The sequence below is a fragment of the Macaca mulatta genome, chromosome 20 (assembly GCF_049350105.2).
Source record: "Macaca mulatta isolate MMU2019108-1 chromosome 20, T2T-MMU8v2.0, whole genome shotgun sequence".
Lineage (NCBI taxonomy): Eukaryota > Metazoa > Chordata > Mammalia > Primates > Cercopithecidae > Macaca > Macaca mulatta.
Window position 1 is genome coordinate 63,637,262 of NC_133425.1, and position 24,723 is coordinate 63,661,984.

The 24,723-nt window shown below is 51.1% G+C and overlaps 2 protein-coding genes across 36 annotated transcripts in view; both read left to right on the plus strand.

Annotated features, from left to right (window-relative positions):
• DUS2 (dihydrouridine synthase 2) overlaps positions 1-15,848 on the plus strand; it is a 58,196-nt gene extending 42,348 nt beyond the window's left edge. For 21 of the 24 annotated variants that reach the window (XM_077984373.1, XM_077984388.1, XM_077984376.1 and 18 more), the window contains 9 exons: positions 2,649-2,714; positions 2,898-2,968; positions 6,377-6,463; positions 7,183-7,351; positions 10,534-10,655; positions 11,855-12,004; positions 13,126-13,213; positions 14,995-15,068; positions 15,295-15,848. In XM_077984373.1, coding sequence (XP_077840499.1) covers positions 2,649-2,714; positions 2,898-2,968; positions 6,377-6,463; positions 7,183-7,351; positions 10,534-10,655; positions 11,855-12,004; positions 13,126-13,213; positions 14,995-15,068; positions 15,295-15,532 — 1,065 coding nt within the window. In that variant the 3' untranslated portion in view covers positions 15,533-15,848. Of the gene's footprint in view, positions 1-2,648; positions 2,715-2,897; positions 2,969-6,376; positions 6,464-7,182; positions 7,352-9,180; positions 9,294-10,533; positions 10,656-11,854; positions 12,005-13,125; positions 13,214-14,994; positions 15,069-15,294 lie in introns of all 24 variants that reach the window. The other 3 variants (XR_013411054.1, XR_013411056.1, XR_001441781.3) reach the window with 1 other exon arrangement.
• Positions 15,849-22,007: 6,159 nt separating this feature from the next.
• The window catches only part of NFATC3 (nuclear factor of activated T cells 3), a 154,878-nt gene continuing 152,162 nt past the window's right edge, over positions 22,008-24,723 (plus strand). For 11 of the 12 annotated variants that reach the window (XR_013411022.1, XR_013411019.1, XR_013411018.1 and 8 more), the window contains exon 1: positions 22,008-22,388. Coding sequence is in view for 4 of the 12 variants with exons in the window: in XM_015126455.3 (XP_014981941.2) it covers positions 22,286-22,388 (103 nt within the window). In the remaining 8 variants the exon portion in view is untranslated. The remainder of the gene's footprint in view (positions 22,389-24,723) is intronic. The other variant, XM_077984313.1, reaches the window with a different exon arrangement.

Below are 24,723 nucleotides of genomic sequence, written 5' to 3' on the forward strand. Positions count from 1 at the left end.
GGATTAAGAACCTCAGTTTTATTTTATTTTTAAAAATATTTATTTATTTTGAGAGGGAGTCTCACTCTGTTGCCCAGGCTGGAGTGCAGTGGTGCAATCTCAGCTCACTGCAACTTCCACCTCCTGGGTTCAAGAGATTCTCCTGCCTCAGCCTCTGAGTAGCTGAGATTACAGGCGTGCACCACAATGCCTGGCTAATTTTTGTATTATTAGTAGGTACAGGGTTTCACCTTGTTGTTTAGGCTAGCCTGGAACTCCTAACCACAGGTGATCTGGCCTCCCAAAGTGCTGGGATTACAAGCATGCGCAGGGCATCCCCCTTGTGTGCACTGCACTTGGGCCATGGCTGACAACTGGCAGGGCCAGGACTTGAGCTCAGGTCTCACTGCTTTCCAGGCCTATGCTTTCCTATCCTCATTTGCTGCCTCCCAGAAACCAGGGGAGCGAAGGAGCCTACTTTTCTTCAGTTGGCCAGTGAGTCTATTGAGGCAAGCCTTCTTGTAGGTAAATGTGTTGTTCCTCTGCTCAAATATGGACTTGTCTCTCGTTCTTTCTCCCCAAAGACTTGGATCTGGAGAGTTGGTGTCCAGGAGAGTTTCATGCTAGACCCTGGCCAGAAGACAATTTCTAGTTGCCATTTCCCCTCAGTGTGACCCTTGCAAGTGGCTAGGGTTTTTGGTTACCTAATTTCCTTCCTAGCCCTTAACACACACATGAAATGCACAGAAATACTGAAAAAAGTACTGAGAGCTACTTGGATAGAATACAGCAAAAGGAAGCTCTACAAGACAGAGAATTGGATCAGACCAGGTGGTGTTGCTTAAATCACCAAATGTCAGAGGATTCTAAGTGAGCACTTGTAATGGAAACTTTCGGAGATGTTGCTTTGAGCATGAAAGATGGGACTAGAATGAGAATTTTTATTGTATTTCTTGATGAACCTGTCAGACCCCGACTTAAAAGGTCAGTGCCTGTTTAAGGCCTGCCAGGGTGACCCTAAGACCTCAGGCCCAGTCTGCCTCCTGGGACAGCACCTAGGGACTGTTCATTCCTGCCAGTCCCTGGCAGTTGGGCCAGCAGGTCCTGTCTTGCTCATGAACTGTCCACCTGTCTGTCAGTCCATCCAGCCTCTTGGTTAGATGTCTTCTGGCATGGCCTGCTTCATTCAGCCTGTCCCCTGAAAGGCCTCCACTACTGGTTTTTGCAACCTGGCTCTCTGCTGCCCCCGCCTGTCTAGAATCAAGACTGGCAGCAGCCACCTAGATATCCCCCTGCTCTGCTAGACAGACATCCAGTTCTTGCAAGAGGGTTCTTGGGTTCATCTTTCCTCTAGCTTGCCTGGCCTGAAATTTCTGATAACGGAAGAAGATAGCAATGACACAGACATGCAGTGTCATCTACACCTCTCTATCTCTGATTCTTGTGTGGTCTGGTCTTGCTACCTCCCTGTCACTTTCCTGCATGGTGTCTTGATCTTTCTTTGAAATCTTTTGCAATTGCCATGTGGTAAGCACTTTTAAATATGTTGAGTACATTGTCTTTTCTTTGCCAGTTTAGGGGAGTATATCTGACTCCCCTAAAGAGGAATGCAGGCCCTTAAGAGCCTTCCTGTTCCCTCACCCTGCAAGTCCTGGAACAACACTCAGGGAACATTCTCTTCACCCAGGAAAGAAGCTGTTCCCCCCTCCCCACGCCCCCCCCCCTTTTTAAAAATAGCAGCAGGGATGGGCTAGGTGCAGTGACTCAAGCCTGTAATCCCAGGACTTTGGGAGGCTGAAGCAGGTAGATTGCTTGAGCTCAGGAGTTTGAGACCAGCCTGGCCAACATGGTGGTCCCAGCTACTATGGAGGCTGAGGTGGGAGGATTGCTTGAGCTAGGGAGGCAGAGGTTGCAGTGAGCCAAGATTGCACCACTGCACACTAGCTTGGGAAACAGAGCCAGACCCTGTCTCAAAACAAAACAAACAAACAAACAAACAAAAAGGGAACAGGGTCTTGCTGTGTTGCCCAGGGTGGTCTCGAACTCCTGGCTTCAAGCAGTCTTCCCACTTCAGCCTCTCAAAGTGTTGGGATTACAGGCATGAACCACCACACCCAGTTAGCTATGTGTTCTTTTTTTCTTACTTATTATTATTATTATTATTTTTAGCCACGTGTTCTTAACCAAGGCTAGGCTCAGAATGATACTGAGGATGGGGTGGAGTGTGTTGGGCAGAGCCTTTTGAAAACACACATTCCTAAGCCCTGCCCTTAGAGACTGATTCAGGAAATAACAGTGTGGAATTCAAGAGTTTGTATTTCTTCAGTTCTCCAGATAATTCTGGTATTTGTCCTGGCAAAGGCTCAGTGAGTTGCACACAGGTGTGCACGCATACCCGTTCACTCACTCATTCATTCAGCATATTTGACAAATATGTATATACCACTAGGTGCTAGGCAGGCGCTGGGGCTCCAGTGTAGAACAAAGGCAGGTCCCTTGCCTCGTGGAGCTTATTTGTGTATGTGTGTAACAGACACACACATGCATTCACACATACAGAAACTGTTCATGCCACCAGAATGCACAGCCTGTAGCGGAGTTAATTAGTTCAGGCAGTATGGTGGTTTGTTCTAGAAGACATAGGTGCTCTTGTGTTTTCCTCTCTGCAGATCCTCAGCACTCTTGTTAAAGGGATACGCAGACCTGTGACCTGCAAGATTCGCATCCTGCCGTCGGTAAGGATGGTGTGTTACATTTGAAGGTCCATTCTCTCTGGTGATGTTGGATTTAGGTTTGTGAATGATTCTTGAGGTGCTAAATTAGGCTTGGAGGAGAGAGTGGAGCTGAGCCTACTTTAGGAGCCAGCAGCTGCTCCTTCTGGGGCTTCAGTAACCATCCTGTGTGGTCCTCTTCCTCAGCTAGAAGATACTCTGAGCCTTGTGAAGCGGATAGAGAGGACTGGCATTGCTGCCATTGCAGTTCATGGGAGGTGAGTGGTCACATTTCTAGTGACTGACTGGCAGGGAGGTCCTAACCCATATTAGTGATTCTTCCTTAATTGATCTGTCATCCCAAGTGACAATTTCTCTTTTACATATTCAGCCTATATCTGCCTAGCTCTTTGATATCCTATGAGTCTTGAGGGCAGGCAGACCCTGAATGAGCTTGCATTTGCCTTTGTTTCATTTATGGAGCACCTATTGAGGGTAGGTACTGAGGTTTAGAGACGCAGAGAGACAAAGAAAGGAGAAACGCCTCTACCATCAGGATGTGTAAATGCTAGAGATTGAGTGACTTGCTCAAAATCGTACCATGCAGCCAGTTCGTGGTGGAATTCTGACCCTCATGAGAAAATCTCATTTATTTCCTTCCCTCCTTCCTTCCTTCCTTCCTTCCTTCCTTCCTTCCTTCCTTCCTTCCTTCCTTCCTTCCTTCCTTCCTTCCCTCCCTCCCTCCCTCCCTCCCTCTCTCCCTCCCTCCTTCTCTCTTTCCTTCCTCTCCTTCCTCCCCTCCCATCTCCTCCCCTCCCCCCTCTCCTCTCCTTTCCCCTCTTCTCCTCTCCTTCTATCTTTTTGCCATTCTGTCACCCAGGCTGGAGTGCAATAGCGCAGTCTTGGCTCACTGCAATCTCCATCTCCCGGGTTCAAGTGATTCTCCTGCCTCAGCCTCCTGAGTAGCTAAGATTACAGGCATGCTCCACCATGCCCAGCTAATTTTTATATTTTTTAGTAGAGACGGGGTTTCACCACGTTGGCCGGGCTGGTTTCGAACTCCTGATCTCAGGTGATCCACCCACCTTGGCCTCCCAAAGTGCTGTGATTACAGGCATGAGCCTCTAGGCTCAGCTTTATTTTCTTTCTATTATATTGAGCAATGACTTCTCCCTTGAATAATCCCAGATAGATTGCTTTGTTTATTTGTTTTTCATTGTTGTTGTTTTTTGAGACAGTCTTGTTCTGTTACCCAGGCTGGAGTGAAGTGGCACAATCAGTTCACTGCAGCCTCAAACTCCTGGGCTCAAGTGATCCTCCCGTCTCAGCCTCCTGAGTGGCTGAAACTATAGGCACATGCCACCACACTTGGCTAATTTTATATTTTTTTGTTGTGACGGGATCTCCTTATGTTGCCCAGGCTGGTCTCAAACTCCTGGGCTTAAGTGATCCTCCTACCTCAGCCCCTCAAAGTGCGGGGATTACAGGCGTGAGCCACCACAACCAGCCTATTCTTTTAAAGTCTCTGCCTCTCTTGTCTGCATTTGTTGGACTGCCAGCTGTCACAATGACTAAACAATCCTTCTAGCTGTAGCTAATGTAATTGCTGAGAGCTGAGGTTCTGAAGGCCACCAGTGGCTTACAGTCACACTTGTTTTCTGTGTCCAGGATGTGCTGCTTTTGTACAGCATCTCAGGTCAGTAGACCTGGGCCAGGGGGACCTCTCTTCTCTGAGTGATGTTCCTTTGGGCTTGGGGTCTTATAGGAAGAGCTCAAGTTGTTGATTGTGCTCTTACAACATTTTCAGAGAAGAGAACCCAGAACTCCCGTCATACAAAGCAGAGCAAAGCACAGTTGCTTGGGTTGAAGCCAGGAGGGAGGAGTACACACTTGTATACATAGCTCTTTCCCAAGGCAGCAGGCTTTGGATTTAGACTCCCTGGTTTGAGATCTCGGTTCTGCTGCTTGATAACTGTATATCCTTGGGAAATCACTTAACCTTTCTGAGCACAACATTCCTTGTTTAGAAATTAAGATAATTTCTACTTTATAGGGTTGTCCCAAGGCTTTTATGAGATTGTGAATATAAATTCTTGGCACAGTGCGTGGCATGTAGTATTCTTTCTCTTTTTCTTTTGAGACAGAGTCTTGCTCTGTTGCCCAGGCTGGAGTACAGTGGCGCGATCTCAGCTCACTGCAACCTTTGCCTCCAGGATTCAAGCAATTTTCCTGCCTCAGCCTCTTGAGTAGCTGGGATTATAGGTGCCTGCCATCATGCCTGGGTATTTTTTTTTTAATTTAAATTTTTAGTAGAGATGGGGTTTCACCATGTTGGCCAGGCTAGTTTCAAACTCCTGACCTCAAGTGATCCATCCACCTTGGCCTCCCAAAGTGCAGGGATTACAGGCGTGAGCCACTGTGCCCAGCCAGTATTCTCTTAATAAAGGAAGCTATTATTTTTTACCAGTAGTTGGGAACACTCAGAAGACAGATTTGGGTGAGTTTGAAGAAGCCCTTTCTGACCATCAAAGTTGTTAAGATGGGCTAAAAGTGACTACTGGAGATGTTGGGAGACAGAGGTAGAGGCTAGGTTGACAAGGCCCTCTGAGGCCTGTGGCCCTTGACCCTTTTGTTGAAGAAGAGTATAGCAGAGGGGCCCAGGTATGGTGGCTAATGCCTAGAATCCCAGCACTTTAGGAGGCCAAGGCAGGTGGATCACATGAGGTCAGGAGTTTAAGACCAGCTTGACCAACATGGTGAAACCCCGTTTCTACTAAAAAATACACAAAATTAGCCAGGTATGGTAGCTCATGCCTGTAATCCCAGCTACTTGGGAGGCTGAGGCAGGAGAATTGCCTGAACTCAGGAAGTGGAGGTTGCATTGAGCTGAGGTTGCACCACTGCACTCCAACCTGGGCAACAAGAGCAAAACACCGTCTCAAAAAAAAAAAAAAAAAGAACAAGAGTATAGCAGAGGGGACATACTCAGACAAGAGCTGGACAAGGGCTATCTGGTCGACCGTCTTCTCTGCTTTGTCTCTGAGCACAGCTCAGGTCAGACCTCACATCAGCAGCCCTAAAACTCATGCACAAGAACTTGCAGTTGACCTTGGAAGGAGGGGCCCCAGGTTGTGGTCCTGCCTCGCTTGTGCTGTGGTGTGACAACCATGCTCCGTGGCCTGCCCTGGGTGCGGGGCCTACCCTGTGTCAGGTGCCTCTCCCTAGGATCAGCTCTGCAACTTGGCTTTGGCATTGGCAGCTGTGTGGGAGTGGCCAGTCTGAGCAGCAGCAGCTGTTCCCAGTCCCTTGGAGAGGGCAGGACTGGGACAGTAGGGGCAGCACTCTTATGGCCCTGTCCCTCATCTCTGGCAGAGGCAAAGGGAAGGTAGGGAAAAGCAACATGACCTTGGGAGCTGGTCCACCCACCTCGTCCCCCTGCAGCTAGGCTTCACCTGTAGGCCTCCAAGAGCTGAACTCAGCATGGATCTGTGCTGCCCCTGCCCCTCACAGTTCTTCTCCAGAGGGCAGGGAGAGCCATCCCCTGCCACCTGTCCTTGATGGCCACATGGCCACCTGACCTTCCTGAGGGTCAGTGGGGAGGACAGTAAGGTTTGGCTGAGGTAATCCTGTGAGTGGTGATGTGGCTTTTGGTGCTCAGCCCTCAGCCCCATCTTTCTATCTCCAAGGAAGCGGGAGGAGCGACCTCAGCATCCTGTCAGCTGTGAAGTCATCAAAGCCATTGCTGATACCCTCTCCATTCCTGTCATAGCCAAGTAAGCCTCCTTTCTTCATCATGTACTCCGTGTCCCACAGAGCTAAGGGCTGGGGGTAGCCAGGCCCAGCCTTCCCTAGAGTGAAAAGTTTTAGGGGTGGCTTGGAAAGGGCAGGGCTTTCCACAAGACCCCAGACCCTGTTCCTTCTGCTGCCACCTGAGACCCTCCCCTCTGCATGCCTGTCTCTGGACTGAGGCTGCCGCCTGACTCCTGATGAAATGTATGGAGACAGAGCAGGGGGTCCTTGGAGCAGCAGGCTGCAGGGAGGGGAAAGTATGACCTAAGTGGGCCTCCTTCCCTCCTCTCGTGATCACCACGGTGTCTATTCCTCTTGCCAGGGTTTTGACTTAGCCCTCAGTGAACATGTAAGTGGCCCATTCAGCTTGGGGGTTTTCCTGTAGTCCCAATAGCCCAGTTATGGACCCATGTCTCCAGATGTGGGCTGGCTGTAGCCACTGTTTTAGATTAGGGGCAAGGAAAGTAAATTTCCTAGATTACCTATTAAGTGCCAGGCACTTTACATGTATTATCTTGGTTAGTGCTCCTAACTTCATAAGGGGATATGGATTCTAATATCCACTTTACTGAAGCTATGATAGCTGAAGGGACTTGGGCAAATTTACATTGTTAATCAGTGGCAGATCTGAAAGCTGACTTTTTCTGAAAATGCTGATAGGTTCCATGATGGGGACACCCCTAACCCTCCGATTGCTTTTTAGCGGAGGATCTCATGACCACATCCAACGGTATTCGGACATAGAGGACTTTCGACAAGCCACGGCAGCCTCTTCTGTGATGGTGGCCCGAGCAGCCATGTGGAACCCATCTATATTCCTCAAGGAGGGTCTGCGGCCCCTGGAGGAGGTCATGCAGAAATACATCAGATATGTACGTCTCTGTACTTTTTTGAAACAAGCATTTCTGTCTACCACACTCCTGCAGAGAGCACTTTGTGTGAGCCCCCAGCTGCCAGCAGTGCTTGCTGTTTCTCTCCTTTTCTTTTTAGCTCATGTAGTGTAGCTGCACTAGCTCACTGCTGTATTGGGTCTCCCAGCTGCAGTGCTAAGAGAGGATGCTGGGGGGCATGCCCCTACCATCTCCTAAAGCTTCCAGAGGTTTGCAGGTCATAGCAAGGACCTTCTAGATCCAGGATGCTGTTGGAGCCCCAAATGCATGATATATATCTTTCTTTTTCTCACACGCTGCACATACAGAGGCATATGCACATGGACTATGGGTTCTACATCATCAAAGGCATATGTGCCTCTAGGTTGGCTCAGGAGCAGCCACAGCCAAGAGGAGCAATTGAGAAATTTCTCACCTGATTTGACTCATCAGTCAAAATCACTTCTAAAACTTTTCTATTGCTGATTCCAGAATGCTTTAACCATAACCCTCGACTTAGGGAATAGCCTTTTTGTTTTTTTGAGATGGGGGTCTCGCTCTGTTGCGCAGGTGTGAGCATAGTGGCATAATCATGACTCACTGCAGTCTTGACCTCCTGGGCTCAAGTGATCCTCCTGCCTCAGCCTCCCAAGTAGCTGGAACTACAAGCATGTGCCACCACACTCAGCTAATTTTTTATTTTTTAAATAGAGGTGAAGTCTCCCTATGTTGCCCAGGCTGGGAATGGCCTTTTCTAAACCAGTTTCTTCTCATTGAGAGGTTGATGGTAGTGCCAAGGGCATATCCCTATAAAAGAAAATGAAGAGTTCACTTGCCTTATCTCTTTGGCACAACCCTGAAACTCTGCGGGACTCCGATCAGCTGCACGTGTCTACAGGGAGAGACAGTGAGTGGTCCTCAAATTCTTCAGTGAATTGGGTCTGAGCAGAGGGTTCAGTCCTTGCCCAGAGCAGAGTTCCATCCTCCTCTTCAGTTCTAGGGTTCATACCTGCCTAGGAGTGCCTGTGGCTGCCATGGTATGTGAGTGTTTCCATGGCTGTGCAAACTGGGATGGTAAGATGCCCTGAGGTCTGTGTCCAGAGTGGGGCAGCCTTTGTCCTATTTCCTGTTCAATGATGCGGCCCTCACCCCCTGGTTCTGGTGTCCTGCTGGGCAAGTTGGTGACCACCACCTCTCCAATGGTCTGGGATAGCTCCATGGCAAGGGAGGGCTTGCCCCAGCCCAGGTCAGCTGTTCAGCTTTTTGGCCAGCTGGCAAGTCTGTGGCCAAGAAGACGTGCTGAACAGTGCTGAGCTTACTCACTGGGTGAAAAGTGATGTTATCATTCCTGCTGAGCCATCCCTTGGCAGCTCCTCAAGAGGGTGTGCTATCACAGAGAAAGGGAGCAGCTCTCAAGCATAGGCAGGGCTGCTTCTGGTACAGCCAGGTGCCTTCTTTCCAGACAAGCTGAATCGAGGACTTGCCGCTAGCCGGGGCTCCCCAACTTCCCACTTTGTCCCGGGCGTGCCATGGCACTTTCCCAGGCACTGAAGTCATAGGCCCAGGTGGAGTTACTAGAGTAGCATAGGAGGTGGGGGATGGGAGGGTGTCCTGGAGGGCTGGGGAAGGCCACCTTCACCCACTACTGCTCTCCTGCTCTGCCCCCAGCCAGCCGGCTTCTACTGGGTATCCCTGGCAGTCATCTTGCCTCCCTGAGCCTTCATTTCATAGTCTGTGGAGTGATGGTAACAGTTGCGCCTCACACTTGTATAGATAAATGTAGTGATGAGTAACACATGTGAACTAAATGATGCTGTGTTTTACCCATGTAGGGGGAAGTTAGAGGCTATTCAAGATGTGGGAAGGGAAGGTGCCCATTCTGGTTAGAAGGAATAGAAGAACCTCAACCCCTTTCCCAGCACTGGACCTGCCATGCCAGAATTTGGTGTGTTTCCCCTCCCTGCCCTGGAAGATACTTGGCAGTAGGTCCTCTGTGGTGGCTGAAGCAGGAAGGGGCTTCCGCACTTCAAGACCTCAGTCAGGCTGTCCAGGAGAGTGTGTTTCTGACCGTGGGCCTTGGCTGTGACCCTCAAGCTTTGTATCACTAGCTGGAGGAGTAGATGACCAAGGTCAAAGTGGCTTTTTAATTTATTTTTTATTTCTATTTTAGATAGGGTCTCACTCTTGCCCAGACTGGAGTGCAGTGGCATGATCATAGCTCACTATAGCCACAACTCCTGGGTGCAAGCAATTGTCTTGCCTTAGCCTCCCTAGTAGCTATGGCTACAGGTGTGTGCCAACATGCCTGGCTAATTTTTATTTATTTATTTATTTATTTTTTGAGACGGAGTTTCGCTGTTGTCACCCAGGCTGGAGTGCAGTGGCACTATATTGGCTCACCGCAACCTCTGCCTCCAGGGTTCAAGCCATTCTCCTGCCTCAGCCTCCCGAGTAGCTGGGATTACAGGCGCCCGCCACCACGCCTGGCTAATTTTGTATTTTTAGGAGAGATGGAGTTTCTCCATGTTGGTCTGGCTGGTCTCAAACTCCCAACCTCAGGTGATCTGCCTGCCTTGGCCTCCCAATGTGCTGTGATTACAGGCCACTGTGCCCAGCCGATAATTTTCTTTTTTTTTTTTTTTGAGACAGTCTCGCTCTGTCGCCCAGGCTGGAGTGCAGTGGCTGGATCTCAGCCCACTGCAAGCTCTGCCTCCCAGGTTTACACCATTTTCCTCCCTCAGCTTCCTGAGTAGCTGGGACTACAGGCACCCACCACCTCGCCTGGCTAGTTTTTTTTTTTTTTGTATTTTTATTAGTAGAGACGGGGTTTCACCGTGTTAGCCAGGATGGTCTCGATCTCCCGACCTTGTGATCTGCCCATCTCGGCCTCCCAAAGTGCTGGGATTACAGGCTTGAGCCACCGCGCCCGGCCAATATTCTTTTTTAAATTTTTGTAGAGTTGAGTCTTATGTTGCCCAGGCTGCTCTTGAACTCCCAGCCTCAAGCAATCTTCCTACAGATGCGAGCCACTGCTCCTGGCCAGTGGTGGTTCTTCTTATGGGGGTCACATTGCCTTGCTGCACATACATCTCTAGTGCCTTCTTGGAGCCCCTTTCCCTGCCATTAGAACATAGCCCAGGCCTTAGAGCCTGCCTGGGCATCAGGCGAGTCATTTCTTCTCTCAGGCGGTGCAGTATGACAACCACTACACCAACACCAAGTACTGCTTGTGCCAGATGCTACGAGAACAGCTGGAGTCGCCCCAGGGAAGGTTGCTCCATGCTGCCCAGTCTTCCCGGGAAATTTGGTAAGAGGCACAATAAGATGTCCATCTGTCCTTGTACACATTGCCCAAGTTTGACTTTGAGCCCTAAGCTGACTCCACTAGGGGACCAGGGACACAGCTTCTGGATGTAGATGTAGAGGAGTGGAGTGATGGTATAGCTTTGCCTCCCAGGAGGGGATTATTTGAAAGCTTTGAAACGTCCCATCCCTGGACGGATTAGCAGAGCTCTGGGAACTAGGGTACTAGGAGGATAGAGGAATGCAAAGGAAGGGGGTTTCCCATAAATGGGATGGTCACACGCCAGGCCACCAGGAACCAGTGTTCAGGAGAATTGGGCTGTAGCATGGAGCCTCTCCCTTGAGCCTGCACTCACACCCATCACCCTGCAGTTTGAGAGACCACCTGTTGATTCTCTAGATCAGGCGCACCTCTAGCTCAGATGGTTGACAGTTGAGGCCCTTCACAAGCTGGCCTAGCCACTGCCCCCACAGCTCCCTGTCTACCTGTCTGCTTCCAGACCTCCACACCTGTGCTTGTAATGGGTCCTCTGCCTGGAAGGCTCTCTCCCTCTCACATGAGCTATCTATAGCTTCCGTCTTTTATAGATGCCTTTCTGAACCACTTTTGCCATTGGGGATCTATCTTCATTTGAGTCTTCCGGCCCTCAAGATGTTTCCTAGAAGGGAAAAACCCTTGCCAGAGCCCTCCTCCCACCCTTGGCTTGTGGCATTGGTTCAGTCCCTACCCCACATAACTCTGTAGCTCTGGGTGGTGCCTCAGTGTCAGCTGAGACCCATGTATAACTGCCTGTGGCTGGGCGGGAAGTGGGGAACCACTTAGTGGTCAGGCCTCTGTCTCTTCCTCCCATGGGCCCATGTGCTTGATCAGCATTGGTCAACTCAGTCACGGCTGACTGGGGACACTATCTGTGTGCTCCCCCTCAGGAGAGAGGCTGCAGGTGGTGGGGCTGACCTTTACAACCTTTGCCAACCAGTCCAGCCTCCCTCCAGTGTACACACTTGGGTTCGCATTCACTGCCCATCTTCCAGTCCAGGGTAATCCCAGGGCTGGGCAGGAGGCACATTCTGATGGCCAGGCCCCGGTGGTGTTTTGTTGTTTGTGGTAGAGGAGTTTCTCAGTGGTGGGGCCCTGGGGTCCTGCAGTACCCTGGATGCTGGCTCCGCTAAAGTGTTTGCCCTGGTCTTCTTCTTCCTCTTTAGTGAGGCCTTTGGCCTTGGTGCCTTCTATGAGGAGACCACACAGGAGCTGGATGCCCAGCGGGCCAAGCTGTCAGCCAGGACTTCAGAGGAGACAGGGGAGCCAGCTGAAGATACCTCTGGTGTCATTAAGATGGCTGTCAAGTTTGACCGGTAGGTCTCCAGCTTGGCCTCAGCTTGGGCTGGGGCCACCACCCTTGGGGTCCCAATGGGCCAGCAAATTGGCTGCTGTATGTAATGTCAAACATAGGGGCCACAGGTCTTCTTGGGTTGGAAACTTGTTCTAAATTTTCAGCATCCCATAGAAGGTGCTTTCAGGGAAGATAGTTCCTGAAAGGCTGTCCCAAGGGTGACTGAACTCTACTTTTTCCCTGACTTACCACCGCCTCCCACAACTCAGGGCAGGGGGGACTTGTCTCCTGTTCCTGAAAGTCTGTGCTTTTCCAAGGCCCTGAGAAGCTGGCTGCTTGCATGGAGCTCCTCAGACAACAGTAGGACCCTAGCCCTCATTTGGCTCTGCAGCCCTGCCCACACCCAGTGCCCCTCACCACCCCTGTGGTGCCCTCTCAAGCTGCTTACGCCTCAGATTGTGACTCAGCTTTGAATGGTGCCCTCCTCTGGGATGTGAGCCTTTCTCCATTCCCCACGACCAGACAGGAGCCAGTGTTGTCTGGCAGAGGGGTGGAGGGGGGAGCGGTGGGGGGATAGATGTTGGGCAGTCAGATGCCAGGGAGAGTTCCAGTTGGGAAGTTGGAATATGACCCCTCCCACCCTGTCACCGTGTCACCCTGTCACAGGCTGACTCTGAAACCAGATTCCATGTGTCCATGGCTGCAGCAGATGATCTTGACACTTGGCAGGCGTAATCAGGGTGGGTGCTGAGCCAGATCCCCGAGACCATTGTCTGGCCACCTCCATTGCCCACCTCCACCCACTCCCTACTGATCTTGTCTTGAGTGGCAAGCTTCTTTCTTGGATGTTGAAGATTGTTTTTCCAGGCTGGACCCCAGAGTACTGGGAGTTCATTCCCCCTTCCCCTACAATTTCCTGAGCATGCCAAAATTCATCTTCCCTTTAGGGAGAACCCAGGTCCAAGCTGCTGGTGGGACAGGAATGGGAGCCTAGGGGAGCACGCACAGAAGCCTTAAGGCAGCAGCTCGGTGTCTCAGTTCCTCTCATTTCTGCAGCTCCTATCAGGAGCTGAGTAATGCCCTGGCTGAGGGAGGGAGTGGTGATGGTAGGCGAGCCCCAACTGCTTCCCTTCCTTTCCCCAGGAGAGCATACCCAGCCCAGATCACCCCCAAGATGTGCCTACTAGAGTGGTGCCGGAGGGAGAAGTTGGCACAGCCTGTGTATGAAACGGTGAGTTCCTGGCTGTGGCCTGCCCTGCAGCCAGCCATGGCACTCCCATGGTTTACACCCTCAACTCTAGACTGCCAGGCTGGAGCCTGGCCTTGCTCTCTGTAGGCATGGAGAAGCTGCTGGTGGCCAGGTCAGTTGCTGATAGCCCCCCCCCCCTTACAGTGGCCGGTTGTCCAATTCAGCCAGACATCTCTTTTTTTTTGGAAACAGAGTCTAATTTTTTTTTTTTTTTTTTTTTTTTTTTTTTTTAAGGGGTCTTGGCTGGGCGCCGTGGCTCACGCCTGTAATCCCAGCACTTTGGGAGGCTGAGGCAGGTGGATCATGAGGTCAGGAGTTCAAGACCAGCCTGGCCAAGATGGTGAAACCCTGTCTCTCCTAAAAATACAAAAAAATAGTTGGGCGTGGTGGTGGGTGCCTGTAATCCCAGCTACTTGGGAGGCTGAGGCAGAGAACTGCTTAAACCTGGAAGGCGGAGGTTGCCGTTAGCTGAGATCACGCTACTGCACTCCAGCCTGGGCGGCAGAGCGAGTCTGTCTCGAAAAAAAGAAACGGGGTCTTGCTTTGTTGCCCAGGCAGGCTGGTCTCAAACTCCTGTGTTCAAGTGGTCCTCCCTCCTCAGCCTCCCAAAGTGCTGGGATTATGTCATGAGCCTTTTAAAAATTTTTTTATTTAATTATTATTATTATTCTATTTATTTTTTTTGAGATGGAGTCTCACTCTGTTTTTTTTTTTCTGGAGACAGAGTCTCACTCTGTTGCCTAGGCTGGAGTGCAGTGGCATGATCTTGGCTCACTGCAACCTCCACCTCCAGGTTCAAGCGATTCTCCTGCCTCAGCCCCCTGAGTAGCTGGGATTACAGGTGCTCACCAGCACGCCTGGCTAACTTTTTTGTATTTTTAGTAGAGACGGGGTTTCGCCATGTTGACCAGGCTGGTCTCGAACTCCTGACCTCAGATGATCCACCCACCTCAGCCTCCCAAAGTGCTAGGATTACAGGCATGAGCCACAGCGCCTGGCCCAGACATGTTTTTGGATAAGGCCTCAGCCAATGGGGCACAGAATTGGGCTCCAGATGTGGTATCCCTGGGGTGGAAACCATGAGATAGGCTTGCTTCACTTCCTTTGGTCCTTGCGGCCATGCCTTCCTTAGGCTGTTCTGCCTCATCTGGACTGGTCTTCTGGCCTCGAGGCTTATACCTTCTGGGGGTTGTATCTGTGTCCCCACCCCACCGCCCACCCCCAGCACAGTGACTTTTCCAAAACAAATCTAACTTCTGTCTCCTCAAGTCAGAGGCTCCCCAGTGTCTGAAGGATCAAGCCAGCACCTCAGCATAGAGCGTGAGACCCTTCCACGTGCCTCGCTCCTTGCAGTTTCATCCCTGCAGCTCTTTGCTGCAGCCACTCACCTGGTCCCTCTTCCAGGTGTGCCTTCTCTGCTCCTAGCTTGTCCCTTCTCACCCTTTTGGCATCTGGTGACTCCTCATTTTGGGGACCTGGCCTATCCAGATGTCAGCAGGAGGCTCCATAGCCATGTGCAGCTAAGGGTTCTGCTGGGCTTTGCTTAGGTCCATGACAGCTCCAGACACTTGAGGTCATTGTGTATTTGTGCATCTGCCTTTCTCTACTGGGCACTTTTGCTTGGGAGGAGCATGTGATATAGGCAGCCTTCATTTGACTTAGGCTGGAAATACTTCCTTTTATCTGCCTTTGATTTGACCCCAGCAGGTTGGCCTACAGGGCTCATTTCTCTGGCCATGTGTTTCCTTTTCTCTTTGTACCAGGTTCAACGCCCTCTAGATCGCCTGTTCTCCTCTATTGTCACCGTTGCTGAACAAAAGTATCAATCTACCTTGTGGTAAGTTTCCTCATCATAGGAGAGGAGGCTTGGGGTGAGGAGGAGAGTGCCATGCATCCAGCATTATCATGCCCTAGGAGGGGTGGGTAGATGGTGTATGTGGGCAGTGGCATCCCTGGATGGTGACCCCTTACTCAGTTTTGTCAGAATCTGCCAAGGGTGTGTAGAGTCAGGCCTCACAGCCCTGCACCCTGCCCACCCACCTTATTGTCCTCTGTCTGCCCAGGGACAAGTCCAAGAAACTGGCGGAGCAGGCTGCAGCCATCGTCTGTCTGCGGAGCCAGGGCCTCCCTGAGGGTCGGCTGGGTGAGGAGAGCCCTTCCTTGCACAAGCGAAAGAGGGAGGCTCCTGACCAAGACCCTGGGGGCCCCAGAGCTCAGGAGCTAGCACAACCTGGGGAGCTGTGCAAGAAGCCCTTTGTGGCCTTAGGAAGTGGTGAAGAGAGCCCTCTGGAAGGCTGGTGACTACTCTTCCTGCCCTAGTCACCCCCTCCATGGGCCTGGTGCTAAGGTGGCTGTGGATGCCACAGCATGAACCAGATGCTGGTCTTGCCTGGCAGGAGTTAGATGTCCTGGCAGGGGCCATCAGCCTAGAGCATGGACCAGGGGCCACCCAAGGGTGGATCCTGGCCCCTTTGGTGGATCTGACAGGGTCAAGTTCTCTTTGAAAACAGGAGCTTTTCAGGTGGTACCTCCCCAACCTGACATTGGTACTGTGCAATAAAGACACCCCCTACCCTCACCCATGGCTGGCTGCTTCAGCCTTGGGCATCTTCATAAATGGGCTTGTGTCCTGGCATGATTATTCTACTCCCACCCTCTGTGCACCAATCTAAAGCTTGGTGGCTGAGACTGGACCAAGCCTCAGTCTTTCTCCTGAGTAGAGCTAGAGATTCCCAAAGTGAATCTCCTGCCCATCTCTGTGGTTCTGGTAGAGGTGGGGAATGGGGTATCACTGGACTTGGGCCAAGTTAGAAAGGCCCAAGAAGCCCATTTTACTGATGGTATACCTGCCGCGCTGGACATCAGTTGTCTGTTCTGATGAGAGGTGATATGAAATCTGGAAGAAGGACTAGGGTAACTGGTACCCCAGTAAGGGACTAGTCCAGTGGGGTGGGGACTGTTGGTCTGATCCCCGGAGTCTCCTTCAAGCCTGATAGCTGCCTGGAACCTCAGACCTGATGAAGTTCCTGCTCTGGGCAGTGGGGCACTGGAGGCGGCTGATGACAGCAATTTGGGGCCCTTATGTTTGGCAGATCACACCACACAGTCCCTCCCGTCCCCCGCCTTCCTCATCCCACTTGGGGCGGAAGGAAGTGGCAGATTCTCTTTAATTTCCTCCTGGCAGTGAGAAGCAAACAAACGGCTACCGCATCTCATGGGGCCTCCCCCGCTTACTGGGAGGGGCGTTCTGACCAAAGGTCCCTGCCCTGTCCTGCCCCCGCTTCCTCAGCTGTAAACATGCTGCTTCTCCTCCCTTTTTCCAGGCTCTTTTGGGGTGGTGGGGAGGGGAGGATTCCCTTCTGGGTCAAAGCTGTATTTCCCACATCTCCCGTGTGTCAGAGCCTCACTGTTTTGTGGCAACTTTAACACAGGGTCAGGCACCTGTGCCAGCCAGCAGCCCCTGGCCCTGCTGGCCTCTGAGTCTAGGGTTTGGTGGGTGAGGCCTCTGTCTCAGTTCCAGCACTGCCCTCCTCCCCCCTGCCACCCACGCTTGCTTTTCTATATGCAGATAAGGATACCGCACTACCCACTGCCTCCCAGAGCCCATTGCTTTTTGACCTTGGGCAATTCACTGCTAGTCCTCTCTGTCCTGAGGGCCCTCCTCTTAGAGGGGATCAACTGTCCTCTGCCTGTGTGAGGCTGGCTGGAGGACAATAGGCTGGCCCTTTGATAGGACTCTGTGGCTAATGGGGTCACTCCATGCCAGGCTGCCCTAACTGACTTCCCAGACCAGTGCTCCCAGAGAAAGGGCTCTACTCAGGAGTAAGACTGAGGCTTGGTCCAGTCTCAGCCACCAAGCTTTAGGCACAATTTCTGATTTTTCTTCTTCTTTTGTTTTTTTTTTTTTTTTAATTGAGATAGGGTCTTGCTATGTTGGCTAGGTTGATCTTGAACCCTTGGCCTCGAGCAATCCTCCTACTTCGCCCTCCCAAAGTGCTGAGATTACAGGCATGAGCTACTGCACCTGGCCTACTTCTGATTTTTCATACTAAAAACAATCTCAATCAAAATGCCTCTTTTGGCTGGGCGTGGTGGCTCACACTGTAATCCTAGCACTTTGGGAGGCTGAGGTGGGCAGATCACTTGAGCTCAGGAGTTCAAGACTAGCCTGCTGGGCAGTGCGCCAAAACCCTGTCTACAAAAAATATAAAAATTAGCTGGGTGTGACCAGGTGCGGTGGCTCACGCCTGTAATCCTAGCACTGTGGGTGGCCGAGATGGGGGGGATCATGAGGTCAGGAGATCGAGACCATCCTGGCTAACACGGTGAAACCCCGTCTCTACTAAAAATACAAAAAATTAGCTGGGCATGGTGGTGGGCACCTGTAGTCCCAGGTACTTGGGAGACTGAGGCAGGAGAATGGCATGAACCTGGGAGGTGGACCTTGCAGTGAGCCAAGATCACGCCACTGCACTCTAGCCTGGGTGACAAAGCGAGACTCCGTCTCAAAAAAAAAAAAAAAGCCAGGTGTGGTGGCATGTGCCTACAGTCCTAGCTATCAGGAGGCTGAGGTGGGTGGATCACTTGAGCCCAGGGGGTTGAAGCTGCAGTGAGCTGTGATGGCACCACTGTGTTTCAGCCGAGGCGACAGAGCAAGACCCTGTCTCAAAAAACAACAACAAAAAACAAAAATGCCCCCTTTGCCTTTTCTTATACTCCAACTGGAACTGGTTAGACAGAGGCTGCAGTGGTCCCCTACCCCACTAAGTCACTGAGTCCTAAGATCTACCTTCCAGTGGTGGGACTGGGCTTTGATCTCAGGCCACTTCTCCCACCAGTATGGAAGCCTGGGGAAGCCCCTCCGCTGGCAGGGTCAGGTTCATTTCTGGGCTCTATGTAGGTCTGCTATTAAGATAGAGGCTGGAATGTGGGGGCTTTGAGGGACCTGGGAAGTACTGGGGAGAGGATCCTTCACAGGGGAGGAAGGTGGGGCGGGTCTAGTATATATTCTGTGACTGAGGATGTGGCAGAGATCCTGGTTGAATATGTTGGTCCTCAAATGATCTCACTTTAGCACACCTCAGTGTTGCCTTTCCTGATCTCAAAGTGACCTGCCCAAGGATGGGACTGACGGGGGGTGGAGGGGGCGCAGTTAGGCCTGAAAGCTCTGCCCATTGTTCTCACCATTTCCACCTTAAACTAGGCCACTTAGATTCCCAAACCTCTCCCTGGGCTAGTAGCCACAGCACAACATCCATCCATTCCAGCCAGCCTGATTGAGGATTTCCTCTTAGCTCATCACATTTGGGGGACAAATGGTTTTGGTATGAGCATGAGAGGAAGGGATGAGTAAGGCTGGAGAGGGTGGCAGGTCTCTCAAAGGCCACAGCAGGAAGACTGGGCTGTGTGCAAAGAATCTCTTCTACCTGCAGTTCCAGACACTTGGGTCCTTCCAGGTGTTACTCTGCTCAGAACTCTTCCATGGGTCTCTTAAGTCTGCTCTCTGGACCAAGTCCAAACTCCTCAGCCTGGCATTTGAGGACAAAGTGCTGACCCTGTCTTCTCAGCACCCTGTGCTGACTTCAGCAACTAGCTTTCTGAGGTTGTAGTTGGCTGGTCTTATCCTCTCCTCCCAGATTGGGAGCTGCTCAAGGGCAGTCCTTGTGTCCCCTGTGGCTACCTTGGCATGGGTCTGGGGAGCAGGCACAGAAGAATCAAACAAGAGCTTGGGACAAAGGGGGATGTTTGGCATGGAGAGGAAGAACTTTTCTAAACTCTGAATTTCCTCAGAGGCTCCTGTTTTGCCTAATGGGGAATAAGGGACTGGGGTAGGCTAAACTGTGTCATCCCATGGCTCAGAGGGCACTGAAGAACTTCAACAATGGGTGCTTAGGGCCAGTCCTGTAACAGCTGATGATAAAGATGGCTTTCCCTAATTCCCAGTCTTGGGTGGCATTCATACAGGAGAGAGTGGTTGTACAGTGACCCACATAGCCCTTGTCCACCCTGGGGTTCCACCTGCTGCGCTGGTCCTGTGGGCCTCCTGGTCTCACAGGGCTCCCAGAGGGCTGGAGCTGGGCCCAGATGACCTGCAGGAGCTTGGGAACTGCCTGAGGAAGAGCTCATGGGGGGACGTCCTGGCCCTAGCTGGGGCAAAGGCTGAAAGAGTATGTACATATAGGTGTGTGTGGTCAGGCCCCTTCACAGGCTGCAGAGTTCCCAGCCATTGCTGACTTTCTTACACACATGGTGACTCCCTTCCTGCAGTTGGTGCCCATCCATGTCCCAGCCCTCACCATTCCTTGGTAGCTTCTCAGTTTACCCCAGATCAGAAACCCTCCCTACAATGTAACCTGTTCTAAGTGTTCTCCAGGTGCTCAGTGGCTGGGAACATAGATGCATAGCTGAGCATTTGATGTGTGGTTGAATTTTTCAAGCCATCTACAGCTTCTCTGTGGTCCCTTCCCAGTGGAGGGGCTGACCAGCCCAAGGTCTCCCTCCTGCCTGCCATCTGGTCTGACTATGGCTGATCCCATGGTTTAGGTGAAGTCATGTCTGAAAGGACTTCAGATGAGCTGGCCAAGCCTCTGGGACCTTATACTGTATCAGGATCCTGGTATATGTGGTACAAATAGGTGGACCAGCAGCCTGCCTGAGGCAGAGGGCTCCAGAGCTGATGTGGCATTTGGGCCCCAAGTTCCACACTGAGGCCCTCAAGGTTGGAGATTTGCAGGCAGGACAGGTTACCAGGAAGGATATTCCACCCATCTGATGCCAGTTGTTCCCTCTCCTTGACCACTGTTACCTTCTTCCTCTAACTTCATTCACCCCTGTCCCAGTTGAATCCAGTGATCCATCCAGAATGCTGACCATGTAAATCCCCTGCTCTAAGTCCTTCCACTGCTCCCTACTGCCGTCAGGATAAAGTCCAGACACTTTGCAGTGGCCTGCAGCATTCTGCCCACTCATCCAGCCCCACCTTTGGCTTCTGCCCACTGCAGGTACTTTCTGGTCATCAAGTCTTTGGAAATCTGTTCTCTGCCTGGAATGAAACTTGCTCACTTCTTGCCTGTCACTCCAGTTCCTACTAACCCCTGTCAAGGCCCTGCAGCCAGCGGGCTTATGAACTGTCTCTGAGCTCCTGGCACAACCATCATTTCTTTGCATAGTAGTTATAGATTTGCTGGTCCCCTCTCCCCTACCCCTGAAGGGAGACTTAATTTATCTCTGAATCCCCAGGAACAGCACAGGTACCGGTACAGAACACTGGGCAGAAATGAACCAATACAAGATGAACGTCTTGGATGCTCTGGACATTCCCTGTCTTCCTGACCCAACGTCTAGTTTGGCTCCCTCTAGGGCTCCCTGGTAGCTCAAGTGTCTGTCCAGAGATTGAGATCTCTGCAAGGAGCTTCCCTTTACCCTCTCTTCCCACTGGCTTTTGTGGGCGGTGTGGAATGTGCTGTAGGCCTTGTGAGAGCGGCATTTCTTTTTTTTTTCTCTCTCTCTCTTTTTTTTTTTTTTTTTTTTTAACAACCTATTGTATCCTCTGAGAGGGCAGCATTTCTTGGACGCACCTGTACCCAAGCCTCAGACACAGCCCTGGGTTCCTCCAGCAACGCGCATCTAGGGATGCTATACCCTGTGGGCCTTGTGCCCGGGGCACGGAGCTGGGGGAAGCGGTCACCCCACTTCTCTCACCTCCCCGTCCACCTTGCGCCTCAGCGGAGCCCTAGGTAAACAAGTCAGGCTCCCAGTCCCCAAGGACGGTCTTCATCCCAGACCCCAGGAGGAGGCGTCTTGGGCCATCTCGGGAAGGCTAGCTTGCTCGAGAGGGGCAGATCACGAAAACGGTTCTTTAGGCAGTGTCACTTCCTTTCCACTGCCAGACACCCAATTTGGGCGGCTTCATCCCTCCCGCTTTCATGGATATGCACCAGGACACAGAGCTCACAACTGGCTCTCCCGCTCAATCTACTCAACTTCCAGCAAGGGACAGGCCCTGCCCATTGGGCTTCGCCGAGGCCTCAAACGCGCACGCTGTCTAGGGAGCAGCTGCGGGGGCCCGCTAGTAGGGACAAAGGCGCAGCCACCGGAGCGCAGGCTCCGCCCCGCAGAGGGTGGGCCTGCGGCGACCGCGAGCTCAGAGTCCGGACTTGTCGCGCAACCTGCCTCCTTCGGTTTCGCCCCAACCTAGCTGGACACTAGGTCCGGTCCCCGCCCTCTGGAGACTCAGCCATTAAAGTTGAGGTGGGGGGATGAGGATGTGGGCGGCGTCCAGGTAACCCTGCGGGGCCCTAATGCCTTCCCTAAAGCCAGCCATCAGGAGTAACACGATGCGCACCCACATCACCGAACCCAGAACCTCAGTGCTTCGGCACCCCTTCTTGAACATGAGCTCCGCCCAATGAGGAAAAAGGTCTTCTCCACTGGCCAGTGGTGGTCCCCTATCCAATTACAGAGGCTATCGGCCTTCTCTCGTCTAATTTAGAAGGAATCGCCGAGGGAACGCAGACCAACTACAACTCCCGAGAAATAACTGGGCTCTTCGGGGCTGGGTGTTCACGTGACTTCCTTCTCGCGGAGACCGAGTTACGCGATAGGCCTGTGAGGGGGCGGGGCCCGGCGCCAGTTCGCCGCGCTAGTAGCCAATGGGCAGCCAGGTCGGACGGGCACGCGTAGGGGGCGGGGCCGGGCGCGCGGCACGGCGCGAGAGCGCGCCCGCGGCGGCGGTGGCGGCGACTGTTGGGGGGCGGGGAATATTGGCTAAGGCGACAGTGGAGGCTTAGGCACCGGTGGCGGGCGGCTGCGGCTCCTGGTGCTGCTCGGCGCGCGGCCAGCTTTCTAGCTCGGAACGGAACGCTCGGCGTCCCGGGCCCCGCCCGGAAAGTTTGCTGTGGAGTTGCGACCTCTTGGCCCGCGCGGCCCGGCATGAAGCGGCGTTAAGGAGCTGCTGCCGCCGCTTGCCGCCGCTTGCCGCCGCTTGCCGCCGCCGCCGCCGCCGCCGCCGCCGCCGCCGCCTGAGGAAGAGCCGCAGCACCCTGGGCCACGCCGATGACTACTGCAAACTGTGGTGCCCACGACGAGCTCGACTTCAAACTCGTCTTTGGCGAGGACGGGGCGCCGGCGCCGCCGCCCCCGGGCTCGCGGCCTGCAGGTGGGTGCCGGGCCAGGCGGGACCGTGGAGCGACCCCGCTTCTCGCTCGCAGGATCTCTCGCTCCCTCCCTGTTCCCTTGGATGACCGGAGACCGATAACCCCTTGTGTGTGTGTGTGTGCGCGCGCGCGTGTGTGTGGTGAGTTAAAAACGGATTTAAATCGCTGAGGAGGCGTGTGGGTCGCTGCAACGTGGAAGTGGTGGCGGGCTTGGCTGGAAGCAAACTAGTGGGGAACTCGACTCCGGGACGATCGGGGTTTGGAGGCCCAGGGTCCGGGCTGCTGCCCAAGTGGCGTCTGGTTGTTGCTGCTTTGCCAATGTGTTGCAAGGAAAATGTTGTCCCTGTGAATTGTTAGCGCACTGGGTTTTTCATCTATTCTAGGTCGTTTCTTGAAATGTGCGTTTGAAAGATGCTTGTTTTTCAACGGTAGGACCCCTCTAAAAATCACGCACATGTTTCTTTAAATCTACTTTGCTAGGAGAGTAATGCTTTCGAGTTAACGTCCACTCTTGCAAGTTTATGACCCACAGTTAATTCGAAGTGTAACTGTAACGGGACTTTTCTGGAGACTCGATTTCCTTACTTGAATAAAATGTTCCGGAAGATTTTTTTTTTTTTTTTAATCGCGGGTTGCTTTTTTCATAATTTTCCTGGAAAGTTCTAGAAGTCGATTTTTATTTAAAGAAAAACCTCTCCTTGGAAGATATTTTAAAGGAAATCTTGAATTGGGCAAGCTGGGCACCATAATGCTTGCAGGTCAGACCAATCAGGAAATAGAAACAGGATGACTGGGGACTTAGAGGTCTTTTGTGACCTGGTTTGGAATACTGTGGTTCATTAAGTTCAGTTTCCCTGTTACATATGCATACGAACTTCGCAAAGGAAATGGGTAAGATATTTTTTCTTGCCTGGTGTGAGGTGAATTTCTTAATGTTCATGTTGATGTTCAATAGACTGTTCTGTAGAGTTGCATTGCAAAACATACCTGAACGTGAGGCATGAGGATTCTCTAGGCGGTACTTATTTTATTGGTCCTTTTAGTCTTAATATGCTAGATGTCTTTTTCACTGTAGTACATAATTTATAATAGTTATGTGTTGGCTGCGTTTATTTTCAATTCCATTCACATAATTTGAGCACCTATTACGTTGAACCACTCTTACGGACCTTGTTGTGTTATGATGATGATGATGCAGAGGACTGAGGCTCCTTAAGGAGTTTGGGAAGTAGTTGGAGGAGACACATAGTCCAAGTAATAACTGTGCTACTAGGAAATCTGTGAATGGTGATGCATTTTGTAGTAGAGGAAGAAACAAAAAAAGTGGCATTTGTGAAGAGTGTAGCATTGAATTGTACCTAGATTATCGGGACTTGAAAGAAAAACAGCTTGAGTATTTTTGTTGTAAAAGAGAGAAACAGTTGATGATGTCAGCAAACTTTTATTGGGCACAAACTTGATTAGAGCACATTATATACAAATATATGATCAATAAGGGTGTTAACCAAACATATGAATAATAAAGGAATTGAGTGACTACATAAGTAGGAATTGTATATACAACCAAAATATTGAATAACATTTCAAAGCTATGAAAAAAATTTTAATGATCTTTGTCATACACAAAAGCCATTTTGCTATTAAAATAGGTCTAAAAGGAGTTATCTGTAGCTTGATTTATAACTGAAATTTCCAAAGGTAAACATCCGCAGTTTTATTTGTGACAAAAAGTCCACTTTAAAATATTTTGAGCGGTAATTTTTTAAAAGTTTTTTTTTAATATTAAGGCAAAATACGTATGAAAAAACAAACCTTCTTAAAGTGAACAATTTACTACATTCAGTGTTGTGCAGCTACTGCTTCTGTCTACTTCTAAAACATTTTATTCATCCAAAAGAAAACTCAGTATCCATTAAACAGTTGCCCCATATTTTCCCTTCCCTCCTCCCAATCCCTAGCAGCCACCAGTCTGGGATCTGTCTCTATGGTACCTCTTCTGGATATTTTATGTAAATAGGGTAATATAATATGTGACCTTTTGTGTCTGACTACCTCATTCCTTTCTGTGGCTGAATAATATTCCATCGTGTGTGTGTGTGTGTGTGTGTGTGTGTGTGTATAAAGGAACACAATTTGTTCACCAATTGATGGACATTTGGGCTTTTTCTACCTTTTGGCTATTGTGAATAGTGCTGCTATGAACACATAGCAATTAATTTTGAAATTCTGTTGAGGATGTGTTATATATTCACAGCTAAGTTTTCAGAATTATTTGTTCACAGAATAAGTTTTCATTTTACTAAGCATAATTATGAGTATGTAGTTTGAAGGAACAAA